The following is a 16,954-nucleotide window of genomic DNA, read 5'->3' as shown; positions in this document are numbered from 1 at the left end:
GGGTGACGGACATCTGAGGTGGGCGTGTCTGGATAGGCGGCCGCAGCCAATAGGAAGGCTTAAAAGTCTTCTTGCGTCGCCTCTCTCTAAGACAAAGGAGCACTCGATGCGCCAATGAGGAGATGGCGGTGCGCGGAAGGGCGTGCGTCTTCTGTGAGGGGATGGTGTGTCTGTGTGGCGGCCCCGCCCTCCTCGTCCCCCGCGGGCGAGCGAGGTCGCTGGTGCTGTTTGTTGGTGGTAGAAGTGGAAGCGGCGTGTCTGTGGCGGAGGCGGCTGTGGCGCTGCGGGACGGACGGACGGAGGAGTTGGCGAAAGGGGGAAGCCGGGACAGCGGAGTGGGTTGCTCGGCATGAACGGGGCGGCCCCGCCGCTCTTCGACTGTAAGGAGCGCGCCTTGCTGCTGGGCGAGAGTTTCGAGAGGCAGCCGCGCTCCGCCTTCCACACCGTGCGCTGTGAGTGAGTGAGTGAAGGCGGACGGGAGCGTGCTGTGAGAGGGCGAAAGGGCTACGTTGGGAGCGCTGCGGGGAGACTCCTCCGAGTGGGAGGTTAGCAGCCGTGTAAAAACCCCTCTTGAGAGCTCGGCCAGGTGTTGGTGGTGGGGAGACTGCTGAAGTAATGCCCGGGTTTGCCTGTTGCACGAACAGTTTCAAACAACAACAACAACAACCCCAAAACAAAACGTTGCCACTGTAAAGGCTATCCGACGTATTCTGGAATAAGGGATTCGAGGGCTCTACTCCAGAGGTGGGCAGACCACAGCTTGGGGAGGTCTACTTTGTTTTGTAGAAGAACTCTTGAGATCCACTGCCTGGAGCCCGATGCAAAAGTCATTACCCTTAGAACGAACACAAAACAAAAGATAAGCACTGCCGCTTCCATAAAGGGAAATAAATCCAAACGCCACAATTAGGGGATACCTATATTAGGGCCAAACAAAATGCCTCTAAATTATGCAAGCTCTTGAGTTCTCAAAAGCTTGCATGCTGGTCCTTAGAATTAAAGAATTCTAAAACCAGGATCTTGTTCTGATTACCAGAACTGAATGAATCGCAGAGACCTTCCACACAAAAACCCATTCCTGGTTGTCCTGTGATTTCTTCATTTCTTTAGTATAATTTAGGGACCGTGCAGGGGAGAGTCATTTTGCTGCTGCTATAGTTATAGTCAGAAATCCTTGGCAAACTATATTGTAAATACACTAGAAATCTGCCAGTAGATCCAGATCTACTTCCCTCCTACCCCTACTCTAGTCTACAAAAGCTTATGCTACAATAGATATGTCAGTTTTTAAAGCTGCCAAAATATTGGGGTTTGTACGTGTGCTTAAAGTCAGACTTTTTGGAAGCAAGCAGCACTTTGGACCTGTGTATGTATGCACGTTTTTAATATTTATTTATTTATTTATTTGTGGGCACTCTTCTTTTTTTGCAAGTGTAAAAAGGTAAATGAGGAGGTATAAGGAAACTGAGTGACGTTATTTTTTATTCCTATATTTAAAATGAATGTATAAAAAACTAGTACTATGCTGATATTGAAGCATTTAAAGTCATGCTATATAAATAAATAATAATAATAATTTAGTTATTTCCAGGCAACCCAGGTTAAAAATTCATTGTGTTTTTGAGAGACAAATACTTAAAGGGGGAAACAAAAGAAAACCTGACAAGCCTAACTTGGGCTTTGATCAGCAAAGAAGTGAGAAAGCAACTGAAGTATTATGGCATAGTTTCAGAAGAGGAGACTTGGGAGATGAGCAGAATTGCTGGACTTTACCCATCAACAGTATGTACCCTGCAAGCATCTACGATGCAAAGACAAATGCACCTTATCAATAGTTTATTATGTGATTAGGGCTTATAGGCAAGAGCCTGTTTCATGTGCAGCAGCCTGGAGGATATAAAGCAAACCATACGTGGGTTTTTTTGTAGATTTTGTTTTCCTCCCCCATGCTTTAAAAGTCTTAAATTTATTTATTTATTTATTTATTTATTAATTACAGTTATATACCGCCCCACAGCTGAAGCTCTCTGGACAGTTCACAAAAGTTGAGAGTTTCTCTGTTCATAGAGGAGTAAAAACCAAGCACCGTCTGTCAAAAAATCTTCTAGGATAGTATAGGTGGGCAAGTTCCAGCTAAGATTCCATGGCTTTTGATGAATAACGGCATTTGCTGCACAATCCTGTGCAAGATTATTTGGAAATAAGTCCCACTCTGTTCATTGGTGCTTACTTCCTGCTACGTTTCTTTAGGGTTGCAGCCTAAGGGTTTGTATTTGCTTTAGACTTTGAAACTATAGACTTGTTTAGTTTTCAGTTTTGTGGAAGTTGGAGATTTATTTATTCAAAACCTATTTAAACACATTGGACAGTGTCAATAAGTAACAGGCTCAGTTAGCAGGACTTACACCAGACCAGTAGTTTTTAGACAAGAAAAAGCAACAACATCCTGGCAGTTAACAAACTGGGTTTGTAGTGTTTTAATTTTATAAAATATTTGGCAAGAGGAAAAGGATATTTAACACACACACACACACACACACACACATAGGTTAAATGACTCCACCTTCACTGGTTGTCAGTAAATCCAGGAGTTTTCATTATTGTCTGTACCATAGTCAGTAACTTGTTGGATCCCTTTTTCTTGAAGTATATTAAAATGTGCTATATTACTCAATAACAAATATGAAGCCAATATCTGAACAGTAATTTGTTCCACAAGAAAGGAGTAGAATCAGATTAGATCTGTAATTATTTAGAGTTGTAATTCATCCTCTTGTAGGGACTTTGGAATAATTTACATTTGTACTAATACATTATTTGCTTTTGGATCTGAAGGGTAAACATTTTCTTTCCTGAATCTTAGTTCTGCATTATTCTTTCTTGAACATGCAAATTTGGTGGAAAGGAAGAACTGTACTCCATTTAAAATAAATTGGCATATTTTTGTGAAATTGTACAACTCTGAAATGTGGTGAAAACCATGATACATATTGAAAATCCTTCTGGTCTGTGTAAGACCTGCTATGAGTAATTAACCTTGACACTGGAGAATGTAGACTAGAGAAGATTAGTAACAATATCACTGTGAAGAAAACCAGGTGGGTGGAAAATTGGAAAAGCTGTTTCCTTACTTGTTATGAAAATGTTACAGTTAACAGGCTCTTGAATAAGATTCTAACAGAGTGGCAGGTAAGCCAGGACTAGAAAAGAAATCAACTGAATCATCCAGCATTTCTGATAAGTGCTTAAGGGAGTCTTGAAAAATATGGCAAACATTTATTTTACTTTGGTTTTTTATTTAGATGATTTTAAACCTGCATCAATTGATACATCTTGTGAAGGTGATCTTGAAGTTGGCAAAGGTGAACAGGTGACAATAACTTTGCCAAATATTGAGGTAAGATTTCCTTATCCCCTTTGAGAGGGGAGGGCATAGCTTATGTCTTAAGCCATGATTGCTGTGCATTCCTTAATAAGCACTGAGCATACGTTTGGGAGCCACAGGTGTTTAGTACTTAAAAGTAGTTGGACATACATTTGGGAACCAAATCCAATCTAGGAATGCATGTCTGCTCTTGTACTGTTCTTGTTTATAAAAGAAACATCAGTGTAACATCTGCAAATATGATTGCTATGTTAGAAGTGAAATGGACCTTGCTTCCATATTAAGCTACTTAAGATGACAGCCTTTGTAGGCCATTCTGCAGATGGCGTACAACCACAGCTACCTTGAACAGTGTAGGGGAGATCTGACGTATGGTAATATGATAGGCTGTTAAATTATCATGGTATTCAGTAATAAACAGTTTGAAGAAGATCATGGTAAATGATATTTGATCTGAGTTGTGTTTCATATACTCAAAGTTGCACAGAAAATCTGGGAATCTGGCTTTTAAGATTGAGAATCCTAGGATTTTGTCAACATATTTAGAAGATCATGGGCAGGCTCCAACACTCTGCTGATTATGTTGTGCTAGAGGAATCTATCACCAGCGCAACAAGAAGCTTGTGCGTCCTAGAGCAACCCCAGAAATTAGCTGGAATAGTAATTTCCAGTACAGGGCTGGTCAACAGAATTGTCCTATTCTGGAAACTAGAGTTTCAGCTTGTTTCTGGTCGCTTTAGGAGGCACTAGCCAACAGTGGGTTCTGCTGATGCACAGGCAGCATTGGATACTGCCCCTTGTTTGTTTCTTATTGATTGCGCAGAAAATCCTGATAAGCTTCTGTTGGAAGTGTCAAGCACAGGTAGGTGATCTGGTAATCAATCCATAATTCACTTGGCACTCTTTTGGGGATAGTTCCCTTCCCTTCCCCATGGCCTGCCTGACATGTTCCTCAATTTCCAGTGAATCCATTCTCCTATTAACTCTAGCATTTGTCCAAAAAATATTCTATGTTCTTTACAATCTTCGTTTTGTGATGTATGTTCACATTTCTCAGATGAGACAGATAATGATTTTCTCAGGGCCATGTTAGATTTCATAAAAAAAAATTACAACTTCAATTTTGAAAAATGCCAAAATATCCTGAGTGAATAATTGGTAGGTTAGAAATCTCAAATAGTTGTGCTAACATGACCAAATTGAACTGGGAAAAATGCCCTATATAATCTTGAAGTCATCTGTCACAACAGCAAGCTTGGTATAAGCTGCAAAAGTGTCTTTTTGCCATGTTACTTTTCGTACATATTCCTAAAAGAGAAGGGGATAGTTCAATCTGTGCTAATGGTTGTTTGTGGTTGCTGATGCCAACAAGGAATTGCTTTTGACTGCTTCATAATTGCTGAAGTATGTTAATTAGAGCACTGGATTGAAATTCCGTGTGGTTTACATGACAGACTAGGAGAATGAGTCAACTCTTCCCTGGGCTGAATTCGACATCTTGTGAAGGACCTTGAAAGAATGTTAAAAAAAAGAAAAAGGTCAATCCATTTTGATATTAAAACTTTTTTTTGGTAGTCATTTTGGGTTTCTGCAACCATCACTCTTTAGCAAAGTGACTTAACTTTTCCTTTTATAATAATGAAATGTATGGTCTTAAGTGTTGTAAAATGGGCAGGATTTTAAACCATGAAATATACAGCTACTAGTCCTAAAATAAACAAACCCGTAATAGTAGTAATTTTCTTCTGATTTTAAAATAGGGTTCTACTCCACCTGTAACAGTTTTCAAGGGTTCCAAGAAGCCATACCAAAAAGAATGCATCTTGATAATTAACCATGACACTGGAGAATGTAGACTAGAGAAGCTTAGTAGCAATATCACTGTGAAGAAAACCAGGTGGGTGGAAAATTAGAAAAGCTGTTTCCTTACTCATTATGAAAATGTTATAGTTAAAGCAATTGTGTCTAAATTAGGAAACAGAAAACCTGACTGTCACGTTCCCAGTAAGGAGGCTGAAGCAATTATTGCATTTTGACATCACAATAAACCATGATTAATCTTTATGGGAACAAGCCTAGGCAAGGCTTCAGCTTGCGCATGCTGTCACGTCTCCTCTTCTCCAGTTTGACTATGTGGATAAGTACAGAAGCTATTACTGTCACTTTTAAATTTTAAGATTAATCACAGTTTAGGGTTTGTACATAATGCTAAACGGTGGTTAATTGCAATTGGAAGCAAGAACTAACATTTAAAATACAAGGTAAAAATGTTAAAGTGCGCTTACATTTGAAAGCCATAGTCTGTTTCAATCCAGAATAATTAGATTTAATCCAAATAGTTTTGTTTTAAATACTTAGAACATTTCTGAGAATGTTGGGGAACTTTCTGAGTATTTTATATTCACACATTTGCTCAAATTCTCTTAGTAGCAGCAGTAGGGGAAATGTTTCATTAAGAGTTTGTGCAGATTAGCATTAACAGTTAATTTTATTTACACAATTTGTATGCTGCCCTATCAGTATGTTCTGTGTGGTTTACAGCAATAAAATATTATAATATATCAGCAATCACTAAAAAGCAACAAACATTCCAGCAGCATCAAATAAACAATACAAAATGCTCAGCATCACTAAAAGTGTGCAACAGATCTACAATTCAATGGATTAAAAAAAAGTCTGGGGAAATAAAAATGTGTTCTTTTGGCACCAAAACTTTCTAGGAAGGCAGTTCCACAACTTATCAGGAGTACCACTGATAAGATCCTTTTCCCGATGGCCATCCATTGTTGCTCATTTGGTTGGGACAACCAGAGAAATGGCCTCTGCAGATATCATTAGTTAAGGGTGCAATCCTATGGCTGCTAGACACTGCCTAGATGGCCATAGGATTTTTCAGTTTCTGGGAACTGAAGTCAGAACCAGGGCTCTGACCACTTAGCCCAGAAACCATGTTCCCTGCCCTGCTCCCTCATAGCCTGCATGGTTCTTTTCACAATGGCCACGTCTCGGAAAATGAGCGCAGAGACAACAAAAAGGGTGCGGTCCCAGGGATGGGGAGGGGAAGAGACCGCAGAAGCCACATTATACAGCTTCCTATGCATGTCCTGGCCTCCTTCCCTACCCCTCCCTGAAGCCATGCAAAACAGGCAAAATTGCCTGTCTAGCCAAAAATACCGGTTGCATGGAGCACAGAGGCAAAAAAAAATCTCTGTGCTCTGGGTGCCCTGCATTGGATAATTGTCAGCTCCGATTTCAGAGGCCGTTGACTATCAATAGGATTGTGCCCTAAGGGATGTAATCCTATGCATTTTTATACAGAAGAAAGTTCTACAAGCCCAGCATTGATGAGTCAGCCATGTTGCCTGAGTCATGTTGGGTGTTGTAGGACTTTTTTCTGTATAAACATGCATAGGATTGTGCCCTAAGCATTCTACAAAAGTTCTTCTTGTGCATTATTCTCTAACAAGAGTAGTGGAAAATATCAGTTCTACTAAGCTGTTTGAAAACCTAACAAATGATTTCACAAAATTCTCAAGTATGACTTTGTTCTTTCATGCAGAGGTGAAGGAAGCAGTAAGGTCCAGTTTCGTATTGAGCAGCAGCAGCAACTAATGAGAAATGCAAGTAAGGTTCCAAACAGTGTTAAATTTTCTCCACCGAAAGAAAAGATGTCTCCACCTTCTCCTATGGATGATATTGAAAGAGGTAAATCATAACTACTGCATCTCATTGTTTTAGGGATCCTGAAGTCTTAAGCTTATTCTGTAAATTGAAGGTTTTGAGATTAGAATCCATGGAAAACTGCATAACACGGAAAGTTTTAGCCTATTTTTCTCTGATTTGCCAGTTTTCTATTAAAAAGGATTTTTTTTTCTTGTTTGGTGGAGCATTCAACTCCGAGATCCCACCTAAAGACTAAATTGCTAGAATTCAGGCACCTTCTTTTGAAAATCTATCTTGACTTGAACAAGTAATTAAAATGAATCTCCCAATCAGCCAGTATCCTGCCTCTTCAAGACAAACAGGACAAATGGGTCAGCCTTGAAAGTAGCCTCCCAAAGTTACAGTCTGCCTACTCTTTCCTCATGTGAGGGACTGGTGGAAGATGAAGATACCACCCTGTCCCTCCCTTGCCAGTCCCTCTTATAAGTAAAAAGCAGTTAAACTTTTTGCAGGCTGGAAACCCATGCTGGTGGAGGAGGCATGGAGCACCCCATTTCCTCCATCAGCCTGCTTGGTTTCTATGTTGAGTGCATAGAAAGAAGCTCTGCCTCCTGCACAACCAGTATAGAAATGCAGTTGGACTAGAAGTAGGGGGATGGAGCAAGCTGTGGCTATTGCCAGCTCACTTGATTTCTGTGTTGGATGTACAGGAAGGGGGTTCATCTCTTGCACGTTCAGCATAGAAGCACAGCGCGCTGTTGCTAACGCACAGATTTCTCTGTCCATTCACTGCTAGCCTATTATTTTCCTATGCTGGATATGCAGAAAGGAGATTCATCTCCTGCACCCTCCTCTCAGAACTGCAGCAGCCTGGTGGAGGAGTGAGGGATTATTGTGCCTTTCCACTGGCTCACTTTGTCTTTGTCCTGGCTGCTGAGGAAAGGGCTTCACTTTCTCCATGGTTAGTGTGGAAGGTGAAGGAGCTGGCAGAGGGCGACAGAGCAATCTACCCCTCCTTGGATAGATCACTGTCCAGGAAGGAAGAGAATTCACTTTCTCTGCAGCTGGAATGGAAGCTGGTGGAGATGAGACAGAGCAGTTTATCCTTTCTCTGCTAACCTACTCACTCACCTGGGTGAAATTTAATGCATTTGACTGGGTGGAATTCCTAGTTGCCTATGGCGACCAGGCGAGTTGTTAAATACAATGCTGAAATAGGCAGTATATTCTCTACGTACTTTAGACTCAGTTTGAAATAATCACAGAAATTGTTTGAAGAGACAGCAAAAGCATCTGCAGCCTGTACTTTTACTACCACCAGGTCATGTTTATATAGCGCTTACCTCTCCTTCCAGATGAATACACTGAAATAAAGGTAAAGAGCCCATTCTCTGGAAAGTCATAGATATGGATGTGTAGAAAGGTTCTGAAGGTCTCCATGTCTGCTCTGCTGCATTTGAGCAGGAGTCTTTAACAATCCTCACCCAGACTATAATATCATGTACAATTGGCAGGCAGGAATATCCAACGTTCACTGAGACAGAAATCCCTATAAGATACATGAGAATTTTATATATGAACTGAAGAATGCACTAGCATGACAAAGGTTACAGTGCCATACTTGCTAATATGATTGTAAGCATAAGGGCAGACAACAGTGTTGGGCAGAGCAATTCTGTTGTGGCCTGCCAGGGAGATTTATTGTGGAGATGCTCGGACATCTGAAACACAAGCAGTGGGGCGGGGAGTCTGCAGGTTTCCCACCCACTGATTCCATTTTGGGGCATACTACTGGTGGTAGATTTGTGGCTGTGGGCATAAAAGCAGCATCTAGGGCACCTCCATGCTATCCTAAGCCCCTCCAGCCAGCAAAATTAGTTTACTGTAAACTTAATTAGAATAATGTACTTTAATTATTGACCTTTGTAAGTCACTCTGGCAGCCCTTTTCACTTGAAGAGCAGGGTAAAAATGTTTCAAATAAATCAGTAGAACAAATCTTGATGCTTCGTGGTGTCACTGACTGGATATTCTGACCTATGATAGCCAAAACTTTTAGCCATTGTTCACGCTTTTAACGATGTCCCACATGGAATTGACTACGTAATTCCTGCCACGCCCTTATTTATTCCTGCTATTCTAGACACCAATGAAATGGGATTATGGTGAGGCATGGAAGTGCAAATGGCAACAGTGTGATTGTGTCAGTCTTCAACTTAGGCCCGTCACTCATGTTGACCATGGAATAGCAAAGTTTACATATCATGTTGGACCCCATCATCTGTTTCTTTTCTTTACCTGTTTGGATAATGGTCTCTTTTCCTAATGGTAAGGAGTAAAGGTTTTCCATGGAAGTGTACCTGGAGATTGCATACCGTTTCTAAATGTCAAGTCTCCTATTGCTTAGGTACAGTTGTCAGTTGCCTTGGTAAGCTAGGTGCCTGGTTATGCATGGCTGCCTTTAAAATCAGATATGCCTAGTAAGGAAAGGATTTGGAGCACTGCCTCATTTCACATACAGTGTATGCCGCAATATGTATATATTCATTAAAAAAAAACCTCTGAAATCGTCTTTTGCTGGCTTGAATGTAATGCTCCCTTCTTAGACTTTAATATTGGAAGGAGTATCATATTGTGTTATTTCAGGCATGATTAATTTCCTCTTGGAAGTTAGGGCAGTCAGCAGGAAGGTGATAGTTGCTTGGTGAATTAATGCTGGCAGGTGGTTTATCGATAGCTAGAACGTCCTTGTGAGGCAAAGTTCTTGAATGCACAGTGCAAAAACATTTCTAATGTAGGTTTTTCTTTGTAACCAAACTCTGAACAGAAAGTCTTGTCACTTAATTCCCTGAACAACTCTTTAAAAGTACTTGGTGCTGCAAGGGAGGGTGTTCAAGGGCACTGAAAAGCTGAGAGACTCTTCTCTAGGGTTGGTTAGTTTGGTTTAGAACTTGTTCTGAGTGAGTCACAGAATCCCAGAGTAGTTTCTCCACTTTCTGTCAACATCATTACACATGAAGCATTGTGTTACCTGATATTTTCCTGCTAAGAAATTAGCTTTTATTCAAGACCATTTTTTAAAGTCATAAAGAAACATTTCCTTTATAAGAAAAGTGGGTAGCCTGTACTAACCAGTACGGCAGCAGAACAGAGCAGCCTGTGTGAAACCCTACCTATACAGGAAAGGTTTTTTTTTTGGAGGAAAAACTCCAAAGCTGAAAGGCTGTGTAAGCATGCTGAATTCAAGCTGTGATGGTCATGTCCTATTGTGTAACAGTTTTGGAGCATGTTTTCAGAAATGGCAAACATTACACACCTTAGCATTGGCTCATGAGAAGAACAAAATGCAAAAGTGACATCTAGGAATGGCCAAGGCAGAAAAATTGACATATCAACTTAAATTACCTAAAGGCAAAATCAAATTAGCTGATTTTTATACAATATGATATGATTTCATTTCATATACAAATTGGGGACATATGCCACTGCATCTATCTAAGCTGTTCCTCAGATTATAGAAAAGGTACTTTGCATTTGGAAATTTAATAAAATTTTTTTTGAAGTAAACCGAAATCAGGGTGCTGTACTACTTGTGTTTGGGGTTGAATAGCCAAGCCCTAGACTCTGATACTTTAGCAATTGTGGATTCTGTTATATAGCAGACGATGATTTAGGAGGAATGAAAGGAGAAAAGGATACCTTTTATCTTTCTGACTCTGTGCTCTATAGTACTAAAGTGATCCAGTTTTGGGCTGTATCTTCCCTTAGCAGTGTGAGTTAAGCTGGGGTTTTAACCCCATCATCACCTGTGCTAATTAAAGATGGTCCAGGGCAGTTAGCCCAGAACCCGAGTTCTGTTGCGTTGTAGAGCACTCCATAGTGCTGTACTGTGCAGAGCTCATTGCTCAGCAAGCCCCATATAATACAGTAGTACTCCTGATTAGGGCTGTTTAGAGCTCGCAACAGTAGCGCTATCCTGGCTGAACTGTGACCTCAAACAGGAGTGCTATTTGGAGCTAGCTGGAACTCCGAACAGAAGCTCTAGAATGTTACGGTGTGGGATTTAGGACTGGTGAGTGATCTATGGCCTTTCTTTCTTGAGGATGCCCACTTGTGTACATTCGAATACATACATCACTGTATAAATCAGTAATTCTGAATTTTACTCTAAGAATTAAAGTCAAAGTGGCATTTTGAGAAGAAACAGCTAAGTTACTTCTAAGCATTAATTTGCTACCATTTAATCCTGTTAGTCTTCTTTCTGTGACTTGTGATTACATCTTATTTAGTTATGTCCATGAACGAAGAAAGGACTTTACAAATTTTTTTTTACAAAATGTTAAACAATCTTATGTGCTGGGCACATTCACCCAGCAATTCGAGCCAATGGCAGCCATGGTTTTTTTTTATTGAGGCGGTGCTAGCTTACATCCTTGATGTTGTGGAACGAGCTAGTTCTGTGAAAACTTGCCCACCAGGCCTAGAATGGCTTTTTGCTTGCTATTGCAACAGCTTGAAAACCTCTGATAATGGTGTGCAAAAAGTTGATCCAGGGTCAACATATGGTTCGTAGGAGAAATCAGTTGTCACATGATTAACTCAACCCTTGCCAGTACAATCTACTAAAACCAGCAGCTGCTATAGCTTCAATCATTTGATTAAGTTCAAAGGTAAATAGAATAATATTTGTTGTCTAATAGGATTGTGATGCAGTTTTATGGCTATAGAGTCTGGCAGGAAACTTAGCTTTATACCTAAGAAGCAGAAGATTGATTATATTGCTTTTTTTATTCTGGCTTTCCTCCCAGGAGCTCAGGGCCATGTACATTGTGTCCCCTGCTTTATGTTCTCTTCCACCCTGTGAAGTAAGACTGATAGAGGGCGACTGAGCATTGACACTGGGGGGATTTTAGGAAACTGTTTCTATTGAGACCAAAGCATTTTGAACTCAGTTCTTCTCAAGTCTTTGAACAACCAATTTAAATCCTGGTGGGATTGAAGTAATTCAACTAACTACAGAACAAATTGGGCTCAGTTCAAGTTTCCTGTGCATCTAGAAATTTTCTTTTCCCTGCAATTGGTGCCTCCCCATTTGTTCTTTCTTGAGCAGGGAATTGAACCTGGGGGTGTCTGTTCCAAATTTAACAGTCTAACCACTGCACCACACTGCCAGATTCAAAACCTATTCTAGGTTTACTGTTTGAGTTCACCTCTCATATACATTTCCCAGGTTTTTTAGGTTCTTAAAATTGAATATTGTAATTTTAAAGTAATCAAGTTAATGGATGGCCTTCTTAATCTTATATCCTTGTTTTCTTCACTTAAATCTTATTTTCAGAGCTAAAGGCAGAAGCTAAAGTTATAGAGCAAATGAGTAGCTCTGATAGTTCATCCGAATCAAAGAGTTCATCCTCTTCATCAAGCAGTGACAATAGTTCTAGTGATTCAGAAGATGAAGAGGCAAAGCCATCTTCCCTGTCAATGCCACACCTGCGGCCTACTGTTATGGCTGTATCACAACAGGCCTTTCCAGATGTGGATGCTGGATATCACAGAAGTCAAGAGAACAGTGGCCACTTCATGAACACACTGCGTAAGTACAAGAAGCCAAGCACCTTGTTAGACTCAGACTTGAGGAGTCTAAAACAAAACCACATGCTTTTATAACTTTCTCATGTAACTGAAAACATGTCTGGATAGAGAGGGTTTGGCTTGCTGAGGTTTGGATTAGAAGCTGGGGTAAAAGTTACTTTGACCACTGATGATGCTAAATTAATGCTTATGCCTCTTACAATAGGTCATAGAGGGTATTGGCTGCATCTGAGTTGTATACATTGAGATTAAAAACAGTAATTTGTTCTTAGACATCTCGGAAAGAACTTCCTCAGTTTTTAGGGCAATATGGCCTTGATTTTACTACAGTAAAATGCCTTATCTATCTACAGGGCAAGGCCTCTCTGTAAGCTTCAGTAGTAGAACTGCGATTTGTACAAGGTTCTGTCTCTTTCCCACCCCTCCTCTCTTAACACCCCCCACACCACCTCTTTCTGATAAGTATGATGAGCCTCAGCCTTCCTCCCAACCTTGGATGTACAGAAAGGGTAGGGTTTGTCTCTGCAGTCATATGGTAATCCTGCTCTCTTCCCAGCTCTAAGAGTGAGAGGAAGCCTGGGCCTTATTTGACTGCTACACTGCTGAAGCACTTGGAGTGTTCCAGCATCCCAGGGCCAAAGCAGCAAGCTCTCATCCCCCTTTCCAGCTTCATAATTGAAGTTAGAGACGGGAGTAGGGATCATCTCTGACCTGGTGTGGTGCAAAGTTGGGGACAGGGAAAGGGGCAGGATCCTGGCAACTGCAAGTTTTAGCTTGGCTTTCAAGACCAGCCAAATATGGTGGACCTTGGATTATATACCTTCCTGTCATTTTCTGATAATCAGTTTGTGTGTGTATGCACACACATTTTTATGTAGTTATTCTCAAGACTATGATTAGCAATGAAGTCTATCTGCAAAATTCTGTTCTGATTCTATAGTAGTACTGGTACATGCTTCCTAGTTTGAGAGAATGTTCTGGTACATCCACCCCCCTAACAAAATTGCATTAGTGCTATTTCTAGTACTATTTCTTTACAGCAGTTGCTCCACTGATAACTGTAGACTTGCTACTTCCTTGAGACATGTCAGTTTTAGTAATAAGAAAAAACTTGGTACACTTAATTCCTATAACAGACATATATTGCAAACCATTTCACAAGAGTAAATGTTGAATATGTCAACAAGCGTTCACCAAAGGTTTTTTTTATAAATGACTTTAAAGGACTAATGAGGTTCAGTTCCATAAAAGTTAATTATATGTTGTAAGGAAGCTAGCTCATCTCATATTCATAAATCATAGAATAGTAGAGTTGGAAGGGGCCTATAAGGCCATTGAGTCCAACCCCCAGCTCAATGAAGGAATCCACCTTAAAGCATACCTGACAGATGGTTGTCCAGCTGCCTCTTGAATGCCTCTAGTGTGGGAGAGCCCAGGAAGTTTTTCCTGATGTCCAGCTGGAATCTGGCTTCCTGTAACTTGAGCCCATTATTCTGTGTCCTGCACTCTGGGAGGATGGAGAAGAGATCCTGGCCCTCCTCTGTCTGACAGCCTTTAAGTATTTCAAGAGTGCTATCTTGTCTCCCCTCAATCTTCTCTTATCCAGGCTAAACATGCTCAGTTCTAGAACTACCCACTGGCACCACAGATCTTAATGTTGACAGACATTGCTAGGATTCTTTAAGAACAGAATATTTTCATGTTGAAGACCTTTTAACTATATAAACCACTTTGCTTTCATCACTGTGAATGAAATGCATATAATTGTCAAGGACTGCAGCTTTAATGTCTTAGACAATTAGAAATGAACCTTTGGAAAGAAGCTGTTTGTTCCATTGAGGAAAACTTGCATAGTATCCTACAGGTTTGGCCTTTAACCTCAACTGACTGCAGCTTTAATGTCTTAGACAATTGGAAATGAACCTTTGGAAGAAACTTGCACTTTTAAACAAAGAAGAATGTCATTTTAAAACAGTGTCAAATGTGTTTCAGAATGGAACAGTGCTGAAAGAATATCCTGTAATGCAATCAAACTAATGGTTAAAGCTTTTGTAAGATCGCTATGAAGAGTTGCTTTTTGTTTTATTTTTAAGATATCACTTAAAAATAAAACAAAATGTTCCAAAAGGGATCATAGGATAATGTTGAAAGATATATGGTAATCTGGTGGATCATATGGATAATGCACATCTTATGACATAAGGAATTAGGAACACCAGACATTGGAGATCCATGGTTGGACTCTCATTGCTTTAATTTTTTTTTGTATTTTAAAAAATGTTGCTGCTAGGGTTTGGGTCAGGATCCAGATTGAGACTATGGTGTTGGGTATGGTGTGTGTGTGTTTTAACCCTTTCCCCTGTATAATTTTTCCAGTGAAAACTGCCTTCAACAAGCAGCTAAATTGCCCCATTAAAGAAAAATTATATGGTACCCCATAGGTTTGGCCTTTACCTTCAATATACTGTTTAAGAGCTGGCTTATGTTTAGACCTAACAAACTAATGCACTGGGAAATCTAATTGCTTTGTGGAGAAAAATATTCATTGGAGCTGATAGCATAATTTCCTTTTTGTTTACTTTTAGGGAGTGATCTCCAGTTGAGTGAATCTGGAAGTGACAGTGATGACTGAAGATACTTTCCTGTTTTAAAGATGCATCATTTCCATTGCTGAAGATGAAGAGGCATTTGTTTTGCACTACATTTAAACTTATAAAAAGTTACCAACTTTGATAATAAAGTTGACTTAATTTTTCTGATTTCAAGTTCAGCAGAATTCCTTTTGCCATAACTTCATATGGCTCTTTCAAATTTCTGGATTTTGGTATTCATTCTTTTTACCTGGATCCAGAGTAGCCTGTGCTACCTCCTTTGCTTAAAATTTCAGACAGCTAACTATTATATGTTCGATATGGAGGAAGTTCCTGTTCATAGCGTACATATTTTAGATCAACATTTTACTATTACTTAGGGTAATATCTAGTGCACTGTCTCCAGTATTTGTCTAATTTAACTCCCATTTATTTCAATGGGTCTACTCTAAGTATAATTAACACTGGATACAACCCTTAATTGTATAAGTAGGGGGGAGTTGAACTCTGTTATGTTTTATTCCTTAAGCAAACTATATGAAAGTAACTGCCAAGAAACAATATGGCATGATCTAATTTTGTGTAATTTATGAGAGGTATATTGACACATTTGAATTTCCTCGTGTTCTCCAGCCTGCTCTCTCTAAATGGGCCTTAGTGGGGTGGGGGATGGGGTTGTGGCTTCTGTAATTTGAATCAACTGATAGCTTTAGCATCTTGCTAGCTAAATGTATCTTGCTGCACAACACAAAAGTCCTTTTAAAATTCTATTAAGATCAGTTCATTACTTTTGATAAATGGTAAGATTTTGGTCTGTCATTAAAGTTTGTTTCACATTCACATGCGTGGAAGCTATTTTTTCGTGATATGAACATTCAAGGGAGGGCACACTGTTTGGGACTGTCCCATGCAATTGGCACCAGATGTCAACTTCATTGAAAAGTCCCAGGTAATTGATTTGCTTTAGTGAGGTGACTGCTTCATCCACACACAACCGACAGTCATGTGAGAGAACATATTGCACAACTGGGTCAGTGCATGAAGGGTACAAAGAAAACTGGAAATACTGTTTGCTTAAGGCATTGCTTGCTTCTATTTGGCAACTTTAGGAGTAACCTCTAAGCTGCTTTATGGAAATGGTTATAACCTGTCATTTAATAGGCTATACCTTTTTTTAATGGTGCCTTTCAAAGGCAGGTGCAAACTGATTAGGGTGTCTTGATATTGTTTAGTGCCAGCCGCTCTATGGTGCACTTCAAATACCTTTATCTTGTATTCACATCCAACAAGGTGAGGATGTTCTCATCCCAGCTTTGAGATGGCATGCTGAACTGTTTATTACAGTCACAGAGCAACACATAATTTTGTACAAAGAAAGATACAAATAGGAGTAATTAAATAAAACCAGTATATTTTAAAATGTGGCATTTGTCTCTGAAATGCTACCACCTCCTGTGATCTGACCTCTTCACTACATTAACATTGAGAGGTGTGCTGTTTTACCTCACGTGGAAGTCAACTTTTTCTTGTTTTCTTGGAATACTTAATTGTTTCAAAGAGGGATCATATGGGAGATGTGAAAGATAATGTTCTTAAGGTGGGTAGTATGGTGGGTTTTTCGGTAATAAGGAGGCATAGTTCTGAGTATGTAAGCAAATTTGAAGTAAAAAGTCCAGAATGGTGGAGTATTGGGATTATTTGGTCACTTAAATAATATGTGTCTT

The 16,954-nt window shown here is 39.9% G+C and overlaps 1 protein-coding gene across 1 annotated transcript; it reads left to right on the top strand.

Moving 5' to 3' along the window:
* Positions 1–212: 212 nt before the first annotated feature.
* On the top strand, positions 213–16,070 carry EAF2 (ELL associated factor 2). The gene is made up of 6 exons (XM_063118658.1): positions 213–452; positions 3,303–3,397; positions 5,146–5,282; positions 6,945–7,090; positions 12,386–12,640; positions 15,225–16,070. Exons 1-6 carry the CDS (start codon positions 350–352, stop codon positions 15,269–15,271), a joined length of 783 nt encoding a protein of 260 aa, XP_062974728.1. The 5' UTR covers positions 213–349; the 3' UTR covers positions 15,272–16,070.
* The last annotated feature ends 884 nt before the right edge of the window (positions 16,071–16,954 follow it).

This window comes from Elgaria multicarinata, chromosome 2 (genome assembly GCF_023053635.1).
Source record: "Elgaria multicarinata webbii isolate HBS135686 ecotype San Diego chromosome 2, rElgMul1.1.pri, whole genome shotgun sequence".
NCBI lineage: Eukaryota > Metazoa > Chordata > Lepidosauria > Squamata > Anguidae > Elgaria > Elgaria multicarinata.
This window is presented reverse-complemented; position numbering and strand designations above follow the sequence as displayed.